The 20,857-nt window shown below is 49.9% G+C and overlaps 1 protein-coding gene across 3 annotated transcripts in view; it reads left to right on the forward strand.

Moving 5' to 3' along the window:
• Positions 1-16,628: 16,628 nt before the first annotated feature.
• Positions 16,629-20,857, forward strand: part of MKX (mohawk homeobox) — a 46,396-nt gene continuing 42,167 nt past the window's right edge. The window contains exons 1-3 of one of the 3 annotated variants that reach the window (XM_035545471.1): positions 16,629-16,770; positions 16,951-17,189; positions 18,800-18,959. In XM_035545471.1, the coding sequence (XP_035401364.1) occupies positions 17,008-17,189; positions 18,800-18,959 (342 nt within the window). In that variant the 5' untranslated portion in view covers positions 16,629-16,770; positions 16,951-17,007. The remainder of the gene's footprint in view (positions 16,771-16,950; positions 17,190-18,799; positions 18,960-20,857) is intronic. The other 2 variants (XM_035545472.2, XM_035545473.2) reach the window with 2 other exon arrangements.

Below are 20,857 nucleotides of genomic sequence, written 5' to 3' on the forward strand. Positions count from 1 at the left end.
TGTTCACACATTATCTGATTGTTTTTTTTTTCCATTTCTAAACTGAGGACAACATTGTATTGAAGTAGTTACTTTATTTTCTGCATAAAATTATATTCAAAATTAGAGCTAATTTCAATAATCATATAATCAGTTGTTGATATTATAGTGGAGAGATCCTCTCTACATAGCATGCTCAACAAATAATACTAACACTTTCTTTGAGAGCAGTAATGTCTTAATTACAGACACAGACATCTGACAAAACTGGAAAACAAACAAACAAACAAACTACACCAAATGTTCAAATAACTTGTGTTTGTCAAGTACTTGCTTCTGAATGATTTTTTTTACATTACTGAATAATTAACCATTTTCTTGTTTTGGAAGCAGTTTATAATTTTATTATTCCTCTAACTGGCATGGCTACTAAAAGCAACTGATTTTACTTTTAGCAGAAGTTTTAAATGAAAGCATTATGCAAATCCAACTTTCACTTGTGTTTTCTCTAAAGCAGACACAAAGGCTCATTTAAAATGTCATTTTAAAGCCTGATATAGTCCTGAGAAAGGAGGATTACATTGGGCCCTAGAAGGTGTAAATAGTGTCTTTAAGGAAATAAACTACAGGCAGGTGCTGACAGTCTGGAGATCAAAATATGAATCCAGTTAGTATTTTTTGGTAAGCACAAACACCAACATAGTCATGGGGTTGTCACAAGTTCTGTCAGCAACCCGTGACCAAGCTAATAGTATTTTAGTTATTTTCCAGCTCAGCCCCATAGACATGATACGTTATTTTAAATAAACACATCCATATCATCACACTGATGTCACTGCTGTAGTAGTGTATGCTACATTGCTGTATGCAAAAATACTTTTAAATACTAATTGACAAATTAATTTGGAAGAGGAGAGGCTTGGTGTTATTTATTTATTCATTTATGTTCCTGTGAGAGAAGCTGTAGATATAAACAGCTTGTCACTGTCTTGCTTACAGAAGTACATAAACCGGTGTGTTATTCTTCTTACTGTAGTAGGGGAAAAAAACTCCCTGACAATAATTGTTGTCCTTAACATGACCTCTCAAGGCACTCTTGACTGTTTAACATGGATTTCATATGGAATAAGTTCTAAGGTAAACTTAATTTTATGATACAGGCGTCGGGGCAATAAATGTCGTGTTCCTGACAATTAAATGGCCTCAGCTTGACACTCACACTCATGCTGGTAGCCCCTATGCCTCTGAGCAGTTCATCTGAAGTCTTTATTTTAAGGTCTCAGACAGTTAATCCCAGACTTAAGCCAAATTATTTGTGCTATTTTCTTTTCCTGTGCCATGCCTGAAGTTTTAAAGTTCTATGCAAGGAGAAGAAGTTTTGAAATTGATACAGATCGCCACACAGTCAAAGGATCAGTATTAAAAAGTACATCTTTCTTTGGCCAAAATTCCTGGATTCCACATAATTAATATAAGAAGATTTAGCTGTTGGAAAATGAATAAATGAACCTAGTTTCTGGCTCCCCTAAAGGGAGCAGTACAGCGTGTCCATTTGACAAGCTTCCACTTTCTCCGCAGAGCTGTGTTAAGTTTCACAACACCGCAGCCTCCTGAAAAGGCTGCTCACAAAGCTGGTCCTGGTTCCTGCTCACATCCCCCTCCTGGCAGCGCCCGCCGGCCCATTCAAGCCTTGGCATCAGCTCCAGCAGCCGCGGCCGCCCGGGCCCGGCATTCCCACCATTTATAACCGGGCAGCGGCGAGCTCACGCTCCAGCGCTCCTGTGCCTGACAGGGAAATGCCTCTGTCCCTTTCCCTTTCCACCAGCTGCTGCTTGCCCACATAAACCTGCAGCCTCCTAGGAAACACGCTTGTGAGGAGTGCTGGAGCTCGATATTGTTTTCAGCGCAATGCAGAGTCTTATTTCAGCAGCAGAAGTGCAGTGACAAAAAGGCAGCCAGCCTCTGTGCCCTTCCTTTGCTGTCGCCTCCTCCCTCCTTGTTTTCTTTCTGTATTGTTGCAGTCTTGTAATAGCTTTTTTCCAGCCCACAGTATATCTGCAGTTACCATCAGCATCATCTCCACGTTACCATCAGCAGAGAGTATCCGTCACCTTTCAAAATTTCGGGAGCCAGCTCCTCCATGATGCAGGGCACCATGCTCCAGCTCACAGCAATAACGCCAGGCCTGCCTTCACCAGCTGCTCACTTTAAGCTTTGTTCCTTGTGTTCATTAAAATTTCACAAAATGTAGAGGCCAAGTAAGAAGAGTTGTCAGGAAAGTGTTGTTTTCAGTATGGAAATAGTATAGTTGGTGAAGAGAAAAAAAAAAAAAAAAAAAGGCAAGAGAAGAAATCTTTCACCTTTATGTAATTACTTCTGGAACCTTAAAGGCCCACCAAATCTTTCAGTCTGTGCATCTGTCAGCAGCAAGATAGCTTTTCTTTTACCACTCCATGAGTTCATGATTTATTGCTTGGTGACAGATAACCATTATCAATAAATTAATTGTCACAGGATGTTCAAACTACACATTTAAGTCCGGGATTTATGTTCGTTTCCTCGTAATGTTCATGCTAATGGCAAGTGCATGTGTTTTGACACACCATACTGTCTCCACGTTGTTGGGGAAATACAAACTTCACGGCTTGGGTGCACTGGATCTGCAATATGTTAGGGGCTTTGTTATTCTGCTCCATCACCAAAACCTTTCTTTGGCAAATAAATGAGCTTGAGATTCACGGGGCTGTCCTGAGATGTGAATCACTGACTTGCTTTAGGCTCACTGATCACTTTGTGTGAAATTGTGCTATCTCTTTCATTCCACGTCACCTAAGACAAGTCAAATGAGCTGCTGACACGGGGATCAGGTGGGAATCGACCCAGGAGGCCAAACTAGATAATATGTTAGTTGAAGAATTTCATCTCTTAATAAATTAAATGGATGTTCCTTAAACATTTCTATGAAAGTAATCTTTGTTTTACACATGACAGCAGAATGACTACAATGGAAACGCGATGGTGTTTCTTTAGCAGTGGTGTTCAAGTTTCCGTGCAGAGCTTATTTCCAGAGGCAGAAGCTGCCGGCTCCCCAACTGTAAATTGTGGTTTGCCTCTTCTTTAGCCACTTAAACTTTGCCACACACTGCTCAGGATCCAGAACAACAGAAGGAAGCAATGCTGTATCTTAGCCACTGCTAAATTCAGACAACCTGATCCGTGCTTTGGTGACCTGAAACATGCCAGGACCACAGCATCTGCAGCTGTAGTCCTGCCATGGGAAGTTACATTACACAGTTTCTGAAGGAAATAATTTTACCAATTATTGTTCCCTCCTCTGCTTAAACAGAGATGTTCCTCAGTGCTCAACATTTTGCTGCTTTGGGTATTGAAGCCAGCCAAGAGTCATCCATTTTCATGAATCTTTTCCTTGAGTGCAGTTTTACACTGTAACGTGTGCTTCCCATCGTATTGCCTGGTTATCAGTTCAGTAGTATTTGCTGCTTGCTGGGAAGGATTTCCACAGACAGCATTACCATGGCTTGTGTTTATTCTCTCAAGTTGTTTCTGTGCTATCTGCCAGGCACCTTCCAGTTGGCAAGGTCTGCTCTCTTTTCCAGTTGTTGTCATTGGCGAGTTACATGTTTTAACCTAGTCTACAGGGAGCACGGTACCCTTCAGCTTTTTGATCTTTCTTTTATGACAACTGCAATCAATTTTGCTTCAAATACAAATGAAATGTTCGTAAACCCACACAGGGTAGCTTTGGCTTTGGTTACCAAATTATATAACGTGGCCTAACCCTATCACTTTTACATCTCTCCAGCAGCACAAAACCATCTCCAGTAATTTCATGTGTTTTTGTCCAACAGTTGGGAATGCTGATGTGGTGACCAGATAGTAGTTGGCCAGTCAAACCCTCAGCATATTGTCACTTTGAGTGTATATTGGACAAGGGCCAGAAGAATGACATTATCCCAATGCTGAACCATGAAACATTAAGTCATGAAGCATAAATTTCCAGGCAACTCCCCATTGCGCCAGGACCCCGAGTGCCTTTAAAGCTTCTTCCCTCCTCGTTAGGTGGGAATCTGCCTAGAAGCTTCCAGGGGGCCAAACTGTTGATTAAAATTGTGGTGGTAAATTTTGTCCAGCCATGCTGTGACACCCCTTGCTTCTCCAAGGAGCTTGGCAATCACAGGAGAGCAACTCAGAGCACCTGTGGTCTGGTGGGCGCATCTGGCAGTGGAGTTTTGCTTCAATGGCCAAGCCTTGAACTGCATGTTCTAATGCCCGGATTAAATAACTAGGGATTTGTGTACTGCTTCTGGGAAAAAAAAAAATCTTTAATAAAAATGGTAATTAAAAAGTTACAGATGCTGATAAAATTAAAAACATACGATATGGAATTGAAATGATTTAGTGTTGAAAAATGTTGGTTGATTCAGTAGTAGTTAAACTTTCAAAAAACTTGTCTTGAACAAGCAAATAGTTTTAAGTACTTGGCTATGTGTCTTTTTTTGTAAAAAAAAAAATAAAAAATGTGAACACAGATCATGTTGCTGGTTCCCTCTACCACAGACTGGTAAAGGCTGTGCTATAAAATTAGTGCAGTAAACCACTCATCTTTCCAGTTGCCGCATTCTCTTCTCCAGTCGACAGCCTTTTGGGGCCTCCTTGGCTCTTCAGCAAAAAGCACCAAGTGCAGTTCTGTTGCTCTAATGAAAAAATAACAACAACGTCTGGGAAGCCATAGAATGATGCAATAACCGTGCTGCTCTGCTTCCTTTAATGTGATGAAGCTTGCATATTTGCCTGGCCCCAGTGTTTCACTCCTGCCAGTATTGTACTGTAAAGAGACTTGGCAGAACACGTTCAAAGACTATTCGTGGTTTTTCACTCAGCATTAAACCTTCCAATGACGGAAGGGTGGGGGAACCCATATTGGGACAAACAGACACTCAAAAAAAAAAAAAAAGAGGAGAAGGAGACTGGTGGTGGATGGCCAGTGGTTTAGTAAGCCTTGGTTATGGAACTGGGGTTCACTGGGGCCAAGCTCAGTCCCACTGGAGGATGATGCCTTGTTGTAAACAAGTGGGTTTCATCTGCCCATTTTTGAGGGGGCAACCAGCATAAAGGAAAAGAGCTTCTGATGCACTCAGTGAAGAGACATGTGCTGCTTCACTCTAGCTAAAAGCACACCGTCATTCATAACTGCACTCGGTCATGATGGGTGCGATAGCACAGAGGTTCGTGGATGGCCACCTGGCCGCCTTTAGTGCTGTGTTTGCCCAGCAATGGGCAAACAGTATGCCCAGAATGGAAAATTCCTTTCCCCGTGGCTTCCAGTCTTGCTCTGCAGACCTTCATTACACTCACTTATGGCTGACTTTCTCAAGTAGGCCATTTGGAACGCAGACTACCTAGCCCTTACCTCCGCATGAGGTTAGGCAGGAAAATACTCACAGTGGAGCTGGAGAAACTCTTGGAGAGAAACATGCTGTGTGCACTTGCAGCTGAGGGACAAAGCACGTTCAGAAGCAGAAGTTATGGTCAGATCGATGCCTCCTTCCAGCCCATTCCACAACTGTCTGTGGTGGGGTGTCATGTAAAAGGAAAAATATTTGGGAAAGCGGACATCTGTGGGCCAGCCTTGGTATGCTTCCCAGAATGTAATGACTAGGTGAATGTTTTTCAGCATAGCAACTAAGGAGTATAGGTGACTGCCAAGCCCTGGATCTGATGTGGCACGAAGAGGTACAAAACAAAGAGGAGTGATTTCTCTGAAGGAACTGAGGCCTAGTTCTTTTCAAACTCAGCATGAAGAAAAGAAAAAAAAACTCCCCCAAACCAGGACTTTCTTCGGTTCCCCCGTGTTGCTTTCCAGATTTTTGCATAGCTTTAAGACCCTTCCATTGTGTGGACATGCTCATATTCACCAGTCTTAGAGCTGTACAAGTTCTAGTGTAGATTCATAACTGTCAACATTTCTAAATCAACACAGTTACTGAGAGCTATGTTATGATTTTAATTCCAGTGGCAATTAATGATATCTAATTACTGCTTAATCCATTCTGAATGCTGTAGAAATGTGTAATAGAAAATACTTCAATTTTTGCTAGATGTGAATTTGAATCATGTCTCCTCTCCTACCTGATTATCACAGCCATACCCACCACCCCAAAGAACTAAATCACATTTCATCTTTAAGAGTAAAATCCCCTGTACTCTACCATGTGCAACCTTGCTCTGGGAGATGGGCAACACAGGCTCAAGCACCCTGCAGCACCCTCAGACCTTCTGCAAGCCCCAGAGTCTCCATCAGAGAAAGCCAACCTAAGAGAGGACCCCTGTAGCCTAGAAACAGCTATTCCATATCATGAGCAACCATTACAACCAGGACAAAATGCAGATGTGGTGCTGGGGCCTCAGAAAGTTCTGGCCAAAATGCTGAACTGCAGAAGCAGCTTTATGGCTGTGAGGCATCTCTCTGCAAGCTGCAGTAAGCCTCTGTGTCCCTGAGAGGGCTGAGATTCAGCACAGAGCTTCTCCACCATGTTTCCCAGTGCTGCGGGCCCTAAGATTGGCAAATACAAGCATGTCCATGCAGTGGAAGTGTCTCAAAAATAGACAAAAATCTGAAAAGCAACACGTGGGGACTGAAGAGCTCCAGCACTGGAGATCTGTGGGCATCCCATGGCATGGTGAATAGCCTGGGCCATGGCTTCCACTGTGCGTCCTGCAGGGCGTGCGCTGGGCACAGAGAGGCTTGTGTTTTCATAGCAGTCCTAAGTGGCAGCTTAGAAGGGCTGACCAAAGAAAACCCTGCAAAACCCAGCAGCATGAAACAATAAAACTGTCTAAGAATGTAATCCAATGAGAAAGTTAGTAATTGTTAGAAGTTCACAAGATTTACATTTCTAAAACTAAACAGTCCAACAAATTAAGAAGATTGTGTTGATACAATCAACTGGTAGCAGTTTTACAAAGCAGTGAGAATGTGGAGGGAACTCAGCTGCAAAAGGTGGCTGCCACCTGCAGGCACTCCTTCAAGGTTTTAATCAACAAAGTTTGTGGAGAAATACATGAAACCTCAGCCTGAGTTCTCACTTCACTTGGGCAGGTAACATTTCACGTTGGCCGAGCGTGATCTGGGCAAACATGTCCTGACTGACTGCAATCCAGATGATGGTGCAAGCCAACAGGGGCTGCAGGCTGCCACTGGGAAGGGCCCAATGGCCAAGGATGTGCTGCAAGCTCAGCCCACCATGAGCAGGGACAGGTCCCTTGGGCAGCTCCAGGTGGTAGGTAACAACATGGAAATCCAAAGATGGATGTAAAGAGATCCATCATCTACCACTGTCATGCTGCTCCCCTTACCATAAGGGCTTGAAAGTCCATGGCAATACCAATTACTCTCCTCACTCCACTATGAGAAGGGAGCTCCAAAAGTGCTTACAGAATTTTTTCTCGCAGTGGGAATCCTGACACAGCCTGTGAGTCAGGTGCCCTCCTTGTGTCCCAGCATTCACTGACCTTCAAGGGGATGCACCTCAGGAGGGCATCCCACCAGTCCATCTGGGTCCTGCTGCAGCAAGGCTTTGCCATTTCCCATCCCTGCCAAGCAACAGAAAGCACAAGAGGACTTGCAGAATGAAAACAGACACTTAACTCCAGGGGCTGCTTTGCCTCCAGCTCTGAATAGCTCCTTCTGTCTCAGCCTGATAACTGGGCAGTCTCCCGAATCCTTCTCAGATGGCTGCTATCCTGCAGATCCCAGCAGAAGCGGTACGCAAGAAAGCTTACAAAGGGCTTGATATCTCCCCAAGCAGTCTCGGTCTCTGACAGATTAGCAATGCAAACAAATGAAGGCTTCCTGGAACTAGCCAGAGACTTTTGGCAAACCCATGTGTTTGTGACTGCTACCTTCATTGGAGACGATTGACACGATTGTGTCCTTTCCAAGGATTTTGAGCATTTCTGCACTATCAGCCACCTGGTTCCAGGGCTGGGGAGTCCATCCAAGGGAGGACAGAAGCATGATGACTGCTTGAAGCAGCTCCATGGGTAAGAACCTTAAAAAGCTGGATCTTTTGTTTAAGAAATCATATTCCTTGGCCAGTTTGTAAATGTTCATTGAAAACTATCTAGTGCTGCTGCCAAACAGAATTACCTTAACTGGGACCTTATGGCTCAATCCATGGAGAGTCTCCCACATAAACATAGGCATGAAGTGGAGTGCCTTTTTTGGGGGCAGAGAGCCCTCCAACCAGGTGCTGGCATCATCGTCACAGCCTTTTACAGGACAGTGGCTGCGATAACATTGAAAAACATCTCACGGTTGAGTTCACTGATCTACAGAAGGCCCAGCAGCTGTTGAGGGTGCCTTCCTCAAGGGCTCCACCTTCTTCAATAAAAGCAGCAATGTCACTTGTGCACTGCAAATGACCGTCTGCTCCTCCCCAGATATCTGCATCCTGATCCACAGAGGGAGATTTGGGGCCCTGGAGGATGGTCAACAGACGTCCTGCTTCTGCGGGCAAAAGTGGTCAAGCAAGCATTTGAGGAAGAGCCTTAAGTCCCACAGAAAAAAACCCTCTCACCTGTCCTTTTCTGCTGCACATCTCCATTTAAGTCCCACCAGAAAATGGGGAGTGTATCAAGAATGGGGTCTCCTCAGACCACTGGGTGTGAAACCGCAAAGTCTGCCCAGTCTCGGGTGGTTTAGGTGGTTTTAACACAGATATTGTCTGGAGAAAGATGATTAAAAGCCTCTACTGGGCTTTGGCCACCCCTAAAGGCCAAAGGCCATCACTTGTTGTGAGATCCTGGGATTCATATCCCAAGGCTAGATCCATAAACCCCAAACTAGATCCCATAAGCAGCCTGGCAGTCTGCAGCTTGCCAGAGACTTATTTTCAAGCTTTGGTTCACCCACCTCGAGAAAGGTGCTGATACTTCATCTGTCCTCAGAAAGAGTCATTTCCTCATGAAGAGGAAACATATACAAACAGAGCCTTAAAACATGCTGGGCTGCACGTTGCTTCAACCTGACGGAGAAGGTGGAGTCCAAAAAGGCTCAGATGCCCTTGGCTGTGCCCTGGGGAGCACCCGTGACAAAGTCTTTGGAAAGCCTCACTCCAAGCATCTCTCCCCTTGCAGAGCAGACACAACCCTGGCTGATACACATGGAGATCTTCAGGGCAGAGGGGCTGAGCTGCAATTTGGGCACAGCACGCGTTTAGGCTGTCATTTTGGGAAGAGTCGGGAGCGCCTCATGTTACTGCCATGGGTACCGCTACGGGACAGGGCAGGTACAGCCCACGGGGCTGCCCCGGCTCCTGCAGGGCTGCTTGTATGGGGCACGTCTCACCTAGGAGGAGCACACACATGCACGTATATATGCACATGCACACGTGCACATGCACACGTGCATGCATACGCACACACACACACACACACACACGGAGCAGCAGCAGCAGGCTGCGACCCCGCATCCTGCTCGCACTCACCGCCGGTATTTACCCTGGCAGCGAGGCAGGTAACTCTATCCACTTCTGCTACTTTGTGGAAATGCTCTGAGGTGACTGGCACCTAAATTCGTTGACAGCTTTGAAGGAAACAATTTAATTGTGCAAACCTGAGGCTGATTCTATCCTTATGCCCCGGGGCACTGAATCATCACCCGGGCACCTGAGGGCAGCGTCTGTCCCAGCGCAGCAAGCACTTGCTGCATGCCTATATCACACCAACGAGGAGCACTTGCAGAGCCAGTGGGTTAGCCGGTGGGACAGCCAACATTCATGCATACAATCAAATAATGTGCAATTTAGGTCAGAGCGCTCTGTCATATTCTTGGCGTGTGTTTAAAAAAAAAAAAAAAAAAAAAAGATGAAAACCCACAAATCACATTTAACCTAGCAGGATGATTTATTAAGAAAAAACACTGATGAATATTTGAAGTACTGAAAGAGTTGAAATAGTCTGAATAGAATAAAAATTGACACAAATTTTTACCACAATGCAAAAGGAACTTGAACTATTCTAATAGGAGTTTGCTTTAATGCTCATGCATGTCTTCACATCCTGCTTTTGGCAATGGCCAGGAAAGAACTACCGAAATACTGTGAGAAAAGCTGTTCTCATGTTATTTCTGGCCCTGCTGTAATGCGTGAAATCAGGACATCTCATGAGAGAGACTGATATTCAAGATTTTCAGTCTATTTTTCAGACAAAAAAAAGAAGTCTGCATATGTATCTAAACTTCTGGTTTTAGTCATGGCTAGATCTCAAAGCGACAAGAAAAGTATCCCCGAGGTCACAAGTCAAACAGTCGCATTACAGTTGAAAAGATAATAGTTACATTCAAATAACTTGGAGGGAAAAAAAACTACAAAGGCAATATTCACTTGACATGCTAGGGCGGACAACACCTCCTTCTCCCTTGAGGCCGTTGAGGGATTTCTGAAGATTATTCCTAGTGCGGACAGGGGCTGTGATTAAGCCTCGAAGACCCCAGCGAGTGTCCCAGGACTGGCACCATGTATGCGTGGGGCTGCGCCCTATCTGAAAGCCATTCCTGATAAACACCTTCAGGATCCAGAGGAGCGTGGGGCTCGATGAACTATATGGTTTCTGGTGCCCCTGCCAGCTCTGAATAAATACGCTGTGTGTGGAGCCAAGGTCTTGCAGAATTATTTCCTGAAAACTACTTTAGAACCAGAAGGAATTAATGAAGATGTGCCAGCTATTTCCTTTGCTGGCTCGCCTGCCTCAGCCTCACCAATAATAAATATTAACGGTTTGTACGCGAGTTACACTGCTGCACCAAACATTTTGCGCCCTGCAGGACCCATTTACCCTGTACATAAACAGGAAAAAGCAGAACACGGGCTTGTTGCCTCTCTGTGGGTACCGACTTTAGAGGCTGGCGAGAGCTACCAAAGCCAAACTGCTTTCTGAATCGCTGGCTGCAGCCTCGGCTAGAACAGCATTTGTGCATTTTAAAACTCTTCACAGAGCTTTAAATTCAGTTCTACCAACAGAAGATAACACAACTATCTGCACTGGTTAAACAGATTTATAGAATCAGCCTGACTTTTTAATCTGCTTGAATAAACATTTGTTTTTATTATTACTGGAAAACTCTAAGAAACCATCTAAGGCATCAGAGATTTATGAATGATCAATTATATGAAAGCTACAGCAACTAGGGAGACATTTTTATGTGACTGCAAGTAATAAGGAAGGAAATTTTCAAACTCAGGCCAAAAACATTAATTGCAAAGCATCTTTACAAAATCTTTCTGCAACCTTATTTTGTCCTCAGACTTTCTCAGGCTTCCTCTGCAGGAAACCAACCCGCTGCTGGGGGACTCCGAGCAGAGGCGAAGGGAGCAAGATCCCAGCACCCCAGAGGTACAAGCGCCTGCAGCTGCCCCCCTACAGAAACCGGTGCGTTACCTTAGGGGTTTCCCTTCAAGACACAAAACCCCCTCGATTACATCCACGTTGCCCTGCAGCTCTGCCAGTCCCCTCTCAGACCCGACACCCACCCAGCTGCTTCCAGGCAGAACATCATCGAAGTCCTGCCTGAACTGAGCAAGGTTTTAGGCAGTGAAATCAGCCAAGAGGCTGAGGATGTTTCGGAGCCTTTTATGCAGCGACTGGAGGGCCATCAAACTGAAGCATGTTATGACTCCGTCTCTTTGTTTAAAATCCTGAAAGTCAGAACGAATTGTGCATGCTCTCTGTCTTGTCTCCGGAAAGCGCCTCAGATTTGGGGTTGAAAGGGAATACAGCCTGGGCTGACACGTCGGGAGCTGCTGCCCCGCACGGAGCTTTGTCAGCGCGAAGCAAAGAGGAAACGTCTCTGCTAGTATTATTAACATGTCAGTAGCACTGATAGATTCCAACTGAGATCAAGCCCTCTTGTATTCGCTCTGTGCCAAAAAACAGAGGAGGAAGCAGGGAAAGGAGAGGAAGTGTTATTATTCCCACATTGCAGCTGCAGAATAGAGGCATGGAGATTGTGAAATCCTGGAGGTCACACAGAAATGCGTGTGGCTTGAGGGGGAAACGGGGTCCCGGCCTCGCCATCATCACTTCCATCCCGTTAACCACGCTCACAACTCCTCGGCATCACTGGCTGGGCTCACATTTTTGGTTATCTGGGGATGCTCAAGTGTCGTGGGGGCTGGCTCCAGTGCCCGCGTACATCCCTGCATGCCTACAAGGTGCTGAGCTCCCTCTGCTCACAAGCACCTCCTTGTGCTGCTGTCGGCATGCCCAGGGCTTGAGCAAGAGTTCCTCATGGTTTGAGCCAGATGATTATTTAAAATGGTGGATTGACCTCTGTATCTGTGATGCTGAAGAATATTGGTGGAAAAAAAAATACCTGACTTCATAGCTTGTGAGACGGGAAAACAGGAATAAATTGTACAGAATTCAATAACACAGTGTGCGATGTTTATTTTTGCACAGGTGGCTGAAGAAAAATTGTAATTATTACTATTATTGTTATCAACTATTCAATGTTTATCCTTAAATTTTCAAAGCAGATAGGAAATTTCTGCATTGTGACCTGTAGCCTTTAATGTTAAATCCAAACAAATCCACACTCATTTTTCAAGTGTAGAGCAGACATCATCTATTTGAGACACTACATTAAATTCAACTGAGTCATTCTCTGACCAGTAAAAGCAGCAAAGAAGTGAATTGCCTCGGCGAAAATGAAATGCAGATTTTAAAACTCAGTTAAAAGGAACGTGGTTAGGAAAAGAAAAAATATATATGACAGCAAGTTACCAATATTGTGTATGTTGCTATATCACATATAATGAAGAAAATCACTCTTTGGGGGGATGAATTTCACCTCCTGTTTTGTTGTTTTTCTGACTGTTTTGTGGGGTCCAGCTAGAAGTCAAAAGAGCTGGGTTCTGGTCCTTGCATGGAGATGCTGCTATGTTTTTGTTTATTCATTCTCCGGATAAAACACACAAAGAAGATGCAGAACAGAACGGAGCCCTCTACCCTCCTAGATGAAGCAACGCTTATGGGCTGGGTTTTTATTTTTGGGGGTCTGTGCCTTGTCTGGGGCTTTTTGCTGACACAAACCCCAGAGCTTTTTCCAGAGTTTGGATGTCCTTTTTGGCCCTGGGGTTTAACAGATTTATCTGGCCACAGCAGCACCAGCACAGCTGGCTTTGGGCTGGTCACACAATGCCTGTGTGTTTGCTTCCTGCACACAGGTTCCCATTTCACCAAGCCCTCCTACCAACTTCTCCAAACCAAACACCTATATAGGATTAAAATAAACCCATGTTTTATCTTTCAGGCACTCCTTCAGGTGCTGCAGAAAACCAAATCTCATTTCTCCACAGCTTTGTGCATGCGAGCAGGCCTGTGTTAGGTGGTGACTTCACAGCCTGCCTTTGCTTTCTAGTAGGCCAACCCAATTACCTCCCCCACAGATGTCCTATGACAGACGGTGACCCCACTGCTGTATGTTCTCCTAGGCGAGGTGTCCAAAGGGGAAGGTCTTTCTTCCTTCCTTAGGAATACGGTAACAAAACCCCACTGTTACAAGATTTGGCTTCTTCCCTGCTTGATGTCCTCCTGGTGCTTTGGGGGCTGACAGAGCCTGGGGCTGGTGCTCTGTGGGGCCTGGAGGCCAGCCCCTGGAGGTTCAGCTTGCTTTGGTGAGTGGCTTGTCTGCATCTGCCTCTGGCTCAGCTGCTTCCCGGGATGGCAACAGGCCTCTCTCCCTGCGAGGGTGGATATCTTGCAGTGTAGATAAGCCCTCATTTTGCATAATGTTAAACAACTCCTCACCCACACGGCTTCTCAGGCCCTTCGACACACGGTTACTGAGCCACCCGGCGTGCCACACGCGGCGTACCAGGGACACGGGGAAATTCTTTGAATTTCAAACATATATGTTTACCGTGAAGGAATCCGCAGCTGGAGGGGGTTGCTGTGAGAACGCAGCGCCGAGGAAATACTTGCCGAAAGCATTTAGAAAACAACCGTGAAGTCATGGACAAAAGCAGCCCCTCCGCTGGCTGCAGCGGGGATGGCACCGGGGAGCTCCACCGCCCGCAGCCTCGGGAGCAAATCCTCCTCTCAGCCTGACAGCGCCGTTGATTTTTTTCCTGGCTCCTCCGTGAGACAGCTCAGACCCCAGAGCACCACTTCTAGGCTCTTTCTGCACGATATCCCTTGGAAAGGTGCCTCGCTGCCGCTTTCTGGCGTGCCAGCCCAGCCTGCCGCCTGCCTCAGGCTGGGCACAGGGGCTGGCTTTGCCAGGAGCAGCACGGAGCTCCTTGCACCCCAATCCTGGCAGGTGCCCCAGACCCCTCTGTCCCCCAAACCCAGCCCTACTTTGGGGTATGGAGGACCCCCGGTGCTCCCCATCAGTCCTCGGGGAGCCGGCCGCGGGCTGCAGCGTGCGGCCAGCAGCCATTGACTTACTTTTCCGTGCGTGGCGGGGTAAGTAACCTTAATTAAAACCATGAAGCCCGCAGTTTGTATCACATTCGCGATGTTAAACAAGCTCTGGAAATAGAAACCCTGTTTTCATTTAAGCTTTTCAACTGTGATCTAAGTAATAAAATATGGAGGGGGCGGGCGCGTGTGAGATTTACATGTGATGATTTGGGAGATCTCGCTGCTTTAGAGGCTTGTAAGGCGCCGTGGTGCCAACTGCTCCTGCTGCTGCCTCGCCGTGCTTGGCAGCACCTACCCCGCGCAGGCTTTTGGTTTTTTCCAGAGCCGCTTTCCAAATGCTGATTCCTGCCCTCGGCTCTTGCTGCTGCTGCGATTTATTCTGGGTGCGGGCGGGGACGTGCCAGGCCCTCAGCAACCTGCTGCCCTGGCTGCCCACTCCTCGAGGACAGCCAGGTGCCTCGCACCCCCGCTCAGCGTGGGAGCTCCAGCAGGGGACACACCGGGGGGGAATTTCTTTAACTGAACAGTTCCCATATAGGAGACCCCTTTGCTGCCTTGGCACTGGGGAGAATTAGGAGAAAGGGGTCCCTCCATCTGTGCTGCCCCTAGCCTGATGGGGCATGCTGTGGGCAGACCCTGCTCACACACTGTGTGTGTGGGGAGGCAGCTGTGGGGTTTTTTTTTTCTTTTTCTTTTGTTCTTTTTTTTTTTCTGCAGGACAGACATCTACACCCAGAGGTGTCCAGAGAGAAGTGGAAAGGAGCATCTTGCCACCGAGGTTCTTCCCTCCCTGTTCCTCCCGAGCCACCACACAGGCAGTGGGCATCCCTCCTGCCACAGCAGGCAGGCAGGAGCAGGGAGGAAAGGGAAGATAACGGGGCAAGGACTGGCGTGGGGCTGCAGGTGGCTGATATCACCTTCCCATTTCACTGGCCAGAGCTCTCGGGAGCTCGGTGTCAATGAAGCCTCTCACTTTCTCAGTCCTCTCTCGCTGTAAAGTAATTATAACAAACCTTCCCAGGTCAGAAACGGTTCAGCCGGGCACAGCAATAACCAGAGCGGTGTGGTTTGCAGCAAGCAGCTAGGCACTTCAGCACAGACCAGGAGGCATTCGTGTCCCCGTGTCCCCGTTTGTCCCCCCAGGCTGTTCCCGAGCGCTCCGACCAGGGCACCCACTGCGTGGGGGGGCTTTGCCCTAAAGTCCCGTGCGCTCCTGCGGTCCCTGCCACCCTGTTTTCATCCCTTCCCTTGGCTGGGGACCCGGCAGCCGGGTGATTTTTCGACGGGGGGTCCCCAGCACGTCGCTTTTCCCGGCTTCCCTCTCGGTGAAAGGCTGTGGGGTCGGGGCCGGCGACCCCCGTGCCGGCCTGCCCCTTTCCTCCGAGGACCCCTTCCAAGACACGCGGGGCTGCGTGACGTCATGGCAGTGACGTCATGTGGCCGTGACGTCACGCTCCCTCCCGAAAGCCGGTGCCCGGCATCGGCAGCGTCTGAATGGCATCCTTGGGAGCACTGCCCGGGGCCAGCTTTTTCGGGTTTCTGCGCACGGGAACCGACACGTTAAGGCCGGCGGGGGGTGCGGGGGGTGCGGGGGGCGTGGGGAGGAGCGGGGGGGGCCGCGGCACACCCGTGGGAGCGGGCCGGGGGCGCACGCAGGGCCAGCATCGCCTCCCGGCGGGGGCGCGCCGAGGATGCTACAGAGAGCGGGGCGCCGCCCGGCTCGGGCTGTAAGCCTTGTAAAGGGGGGGGGACACAAAAGGAGGGGGAAAAGGAGGTGGGGGGGATATTTCCTGGTGCGGTCTTATTAAATACCGGCGTTAATGAGCTGCGCGGGGCTGCGACAGCCGCCGCGCCCGCTGTGCCCCGACGGGGTCCCTGCTACTGGTAGCGGGACCCCCCCGTGTCCTCCGCCGCCCCCCCCCGGGCTCCCAGCGCCCCGCCACTCACCGCCCCCCGACGGCGGGGCCCGTGCCCTTCCCGGGGCTGTCGGGGTGCCCTGGCCGGCGGTGTCCCCCCCCCAAAAAACCTCCCCCCTCGGGAGGGGAGCGGCAGTCCCGACGATGTGAGTGGCTCTGCGCGGCGGCTGCGCCTCCGGGCGCCGGCTCTGCGCATTTGGTGGTCGTTAAAAACAATTTGTTTCCCTCCCCGTTTGGGGAGGGGGGAAGAAGAAAATCATTCCGGGGGAGGGGAGGGGAAGGGAAAGGGAAAAAAAAAAAAAAAGGAGGGAGAGAGAGAGAGAGAGAGAGAGAGAGAGAGAGAGAGAGGGAAGCACCAAACCCAACAGAGAAGCCGCGCTCCCAACTATTGCGACACGGAGCGAGGAGCGCGGCGGAGGCCGGCGGCGAGGTGCGAAGGGGAGCGGGCCGGGGGTTTTGGGGGTTTGGGGGGGCTTGGGGGCGGGCAGGGTTTGCGGGCAGCCCCCCGGGGGTGGGCAGGCGGCTGCCGGTGCCTCGGCGCTGCCCCCCCGGCGGGCTGCTGTCGGCACTCGGTCGCGGCTGCCCGGTGACCGCCGCCGCCTGCCCGCAGCGCACAGCGAGCCCCCGCACCTCGGAGCCGGCGGCGGCCCCCAGCCCCCCCCCCACCATGAACACCATCGTCTTCAGCAAGCTGAGCGGCCAGGTGCTCTTCGAGGAGGACGCCAAGGAGCGGGAGCGGGGCGGCCGGCCCTACGTGGGGGTGGTGGAGGGCCCGCACCACGCCGAGGTGCTGCTCCCCGACAGCCCGTCCATCAAGGAGAGCCTCAGCCTGCGCAACCGGCGGACGGGGTATGTGTGTGTGTGGTGTGTGGTGTGTGTGTGTGTGTCCGTGCCCGGCGCTCGGCTCCGCTTTAGGACCGCGAGGCGGTCCCTAGGAGGGCTCCCCGCGCCCCAAAGCCGTTCTCCCCGCGACTCGCATCCCGCTGATGCCGGTACCGGGCGGTGCAGACGCGTCCCGACTGGGGGCATCTCGCCGCACAGAGCTCCTGTCTGAGGGCATTTGGCCTCCCTCCTTCCCGCTGGCTCGGGCAAAACCAGAACGGGGGCACCGCGTTTATTCTCCTATTTATTCACACCCCGCAAGCAGACGCGCAGGGCTCCCCTTTGGCGAAAGCGGCCCGGGTGAGACCCGCGGGGCTGGACGGGACGGGACGGGACGGGACGGGACGGGACGGGACGGGAGCGGGAGAGCCCCGGCAGCCGCTTCGGGGCCGGCCGCGACCCCCGCACTTGTTTCGCGGTGTCCGCAGCGCCCGGAGCCGGGCTGGGGCTGTGCGCTCACTGCGCTCCCCTCGCCGCCCGCCGCGGCGATGCTGGGAAAGGGTTTGTGCAAAAGGCACCTGAGGCTGAGCCGCCTGCGGCTGTTTTTTTTTTTTTTTCCTCTTTTCTCTTTTCTCCTTTTTTTTTTTTTTTTTTTTTTTTTCCCGGTAGTTGTTGTTGTGGAACAGGTGAAAGGGGAGGTGATGGCAGGACCCGGTAGCTCCGGCGTGCCGCCGACCGTAGCTCGGAGGATTGCACCGGCACCAAGCAACCCGGGGCAGCTTTGGAAATTAAAGTCCGAGGAGACGCGGAACGCGAAAAAAATCCCGAGGAGCTATTTTTACTCCCCGTTTCCACCTTAACGATTGCATCAGCTCATACTTTCAGCGGCGCGGCTGCTCGGTAGCACGCAGATTGTGTTTCATCGAAATGTTATTACCAGCCCATCGCGGCGGAATTGGGTTTCCGAGGGAGCCCTGGGCGAGGCAGCGCCCGCGGCCGCCCGGCTCGGCCCGGCACGGCCCGGCACGGCTCAGCACGGCCCCGCGGCGCCCCCTGCCGCCGCCCGGCTTTGCCTCCTGGTCCCCCGGCTTTGCTCGCTTCTCATTTTCAACCTTTTTTCTTTAAAAAACAAGCAAACAAACAAAAAAAAAAACACCACCAAAACACCTTTTTCCTTTTTATTTTTTTTTTTCCCTATCGGTAGCTGAGCTCCTTTTTTTCCCCCTTTCAACCTTTTTGTCCCGATAGGGGCCGTTGCGAATTTGGGAAGGTTCCTTCCCGGAGGAGCGCTCCTCGCCCCGGGGCTGAGCAGAGATGGGGCGCCGGGGTCGCGGCACTTTGGTCGGCCCGGGGGCTGCTTCCCCCCGGGGACATCCCCCCAAGGAAAACCCCTCTGCAAACAGACCAAAAACATGCCGGGCAGCCCCCGAGCACCGGAGGCATCGCGCCCCGAGGCTGAGCCCCCCGCACCCCCCGGAGCATCCTCGCTCCCCGCGCACCCCGACGGGCAGGGATCGGACACCCTTGGCCCGGGGCACCCCGGGGCTGGGGCCACCCCCCGGGACAGGGCACCGGGGAAGCTGGGGGGGCTCAGGGTGCCCGGCACACCCCTCCTGAGCGCCCCTTCTCGGCGGCAGGGCTCGGCAGAGCGGTGGCAAGGTGCGGCACAAGCGGCAGGCGCTGCAGGACATGGCGCGGCCGCTCAAGCAGTGGCTCTACAAGCACCGCGACAACCCCTACCCCACCAAGACCGAGAAGATCCTGCTGGCCCTCGGCTCCCAGATGACCCTGGTGCAGGTAAGGGAACCCCCCCGTGCCGCCCCGACGGCCCCGCGGACGGGAGGGATGGGGAACGCGGCCCCGCCAAGGCGGGCAGGAGTCTGGTGCCCACTGTCCTTTCACCTGCCCGGTGCTGCAGGGGACATCTCTGCCAGTGCCACCTGCGTGGGAAGGAGCTGGGAGGCAGCAGCGAGGCCGGGTGGCCCGGGCGCATCCTCCCCCTGCTCGCCCCAGGGCTCCCCCTCCATGCCCCCAGGATTTCCCACGACTGAGCCTTCCTGGCTGGGGAAGGGCTGAAGACAGGCAGCTAAACACGGGGGTCTTCCCTCCTTGCCTGCTAGAAGATGCCTGCATCCTGCAGCCTCATTCATAAGCACGGCAGAAATATTTTATCTTCATTTAAAAAACCTTCAGGTCGGAAAAAAAAAAAAAAAAACAGTAATGGGAGATTTCAGCACAAAACAGGGCTTGTTCAGGAAGTTGTAGGGAGCTACTCGTTTCCCTTCTGAAAGTAGGCTAGAACGGAAACAGCTATATTGCTCTGATAATGAGCATCACCTGCTCCGCAGTATCAGTGCTGCCGCACACGCTGCGCTCGGTGCTCACGTAGCGGCCGTGCTCCAGAGACCTGCAGCAATGGTCATCACACGGCATAGCTGGGCATGGGGAGCACTTGTTTCCCTCGCAGGCACAGCCCCCCTGAAATGACTGGCAGTCGTGGTGCAGTAAGAGGTATAAAAGAGGCTGCAAATGTTTATAAATCGTACTTCGTTTCCTTTGCCATCTGGCACTCTATTGAAATGCGTGGTTAAATGCTATCAGTTGCTGAGTGATGCTATCTCAGGTCTGGATGCTGCAAAGATTTATGCATCATGAGTAGTCTGATTTCCTTGCCGGGAGCTACTACTGGGTGCATGAAAGGAAGCACGTTTGCAGGATGGGTCCTCGGTGCTCTGCCTAACAGAGCATGTGTCACTTTGCAAGGGACGTGAACATACCAAAATGACACGAAGTATTAGAAAAAGAAGGTGGAAATCTAGAATTATTATTCTGAGTGCTCCTTCAGAAAAGGCAGTGCTATGAACTTTGCTTCTAGTAGCGTTGGCAAAATGGGAACGTTTTATGCTTCCGTACCTCATTGTGGAACTATTACACTAGCAAAAACATTATCGCTTTGACAAAAATAATATTAATGTCTCAGAAAATGCCAATTATAACTGGAAGATGCTGTTAAAATAACTTCTCTCGCTTTTTAAAAATATACATGAAAGGTTTGCTCAGACTTTTAAAAATATGATTGCATAAACACCGTCCATTCAATGCCGCAATTCAATCTGAGTAGCTCATTGGACTATGGCTTTTAGAATATTCCCATATTTTCACATGAGATTTAAAACATACATCCAGAATACATGTCTGGAGAATCTCACGTTAATGACATATTGAAGAGTTCTTCTCCTTTTAAAAATGCCACAGAATGAACATACAAGGGAAAATATCTGGTGGTGTTTTTTACAGTATTTCTCTCATGGCAGCTTTGATAAATCCTGGTCAGGATATGCTGTGTTAGCCTCTATAAAAGCATCAAGGGAGTCATGGCCGTGACTCCTCAGAGCTTTATGATTTATGTAAGGCGTAGCATAAAAATTAAAAAGAGTCTTGGAGGGCTACACTTATCCCTGCTAGACCCCCACGACTACTGGATTTACACTGAAGCTGAATTTGAGCAGCCTTATTTCTAAGAAATGTAATATTTGAAAGAGTTGTGCAAACCAGCACATCTATCTTCATTTACAGAAGCACACCATCAAAAAGAAACCCCAGATGTTTCTCCCATCATTTGGGCGCAATGCTCTTTTAATCCGGGAATGCTATAGCATCTGTACAAGAGGTGAATGCCTATGTCTGGCAACAGC

The sequence above is a fragment of the Cygnus atratus genome, chromosome 2 (genome assembly GCF_013377495.2).
Source record: "Cygnus atratus isolate AKBS03 ecotype Queensland, Australia chromosome 2, CAtr_DNAZoo_HiC_assembly, whole genome shotgun sequence".
Classification (NCBI taxonomy): Eukaryota; Metazoa; Chordata; class Aves; order Anseriformes; family Anatidae; genus Cygnus; species Cygnus atratus.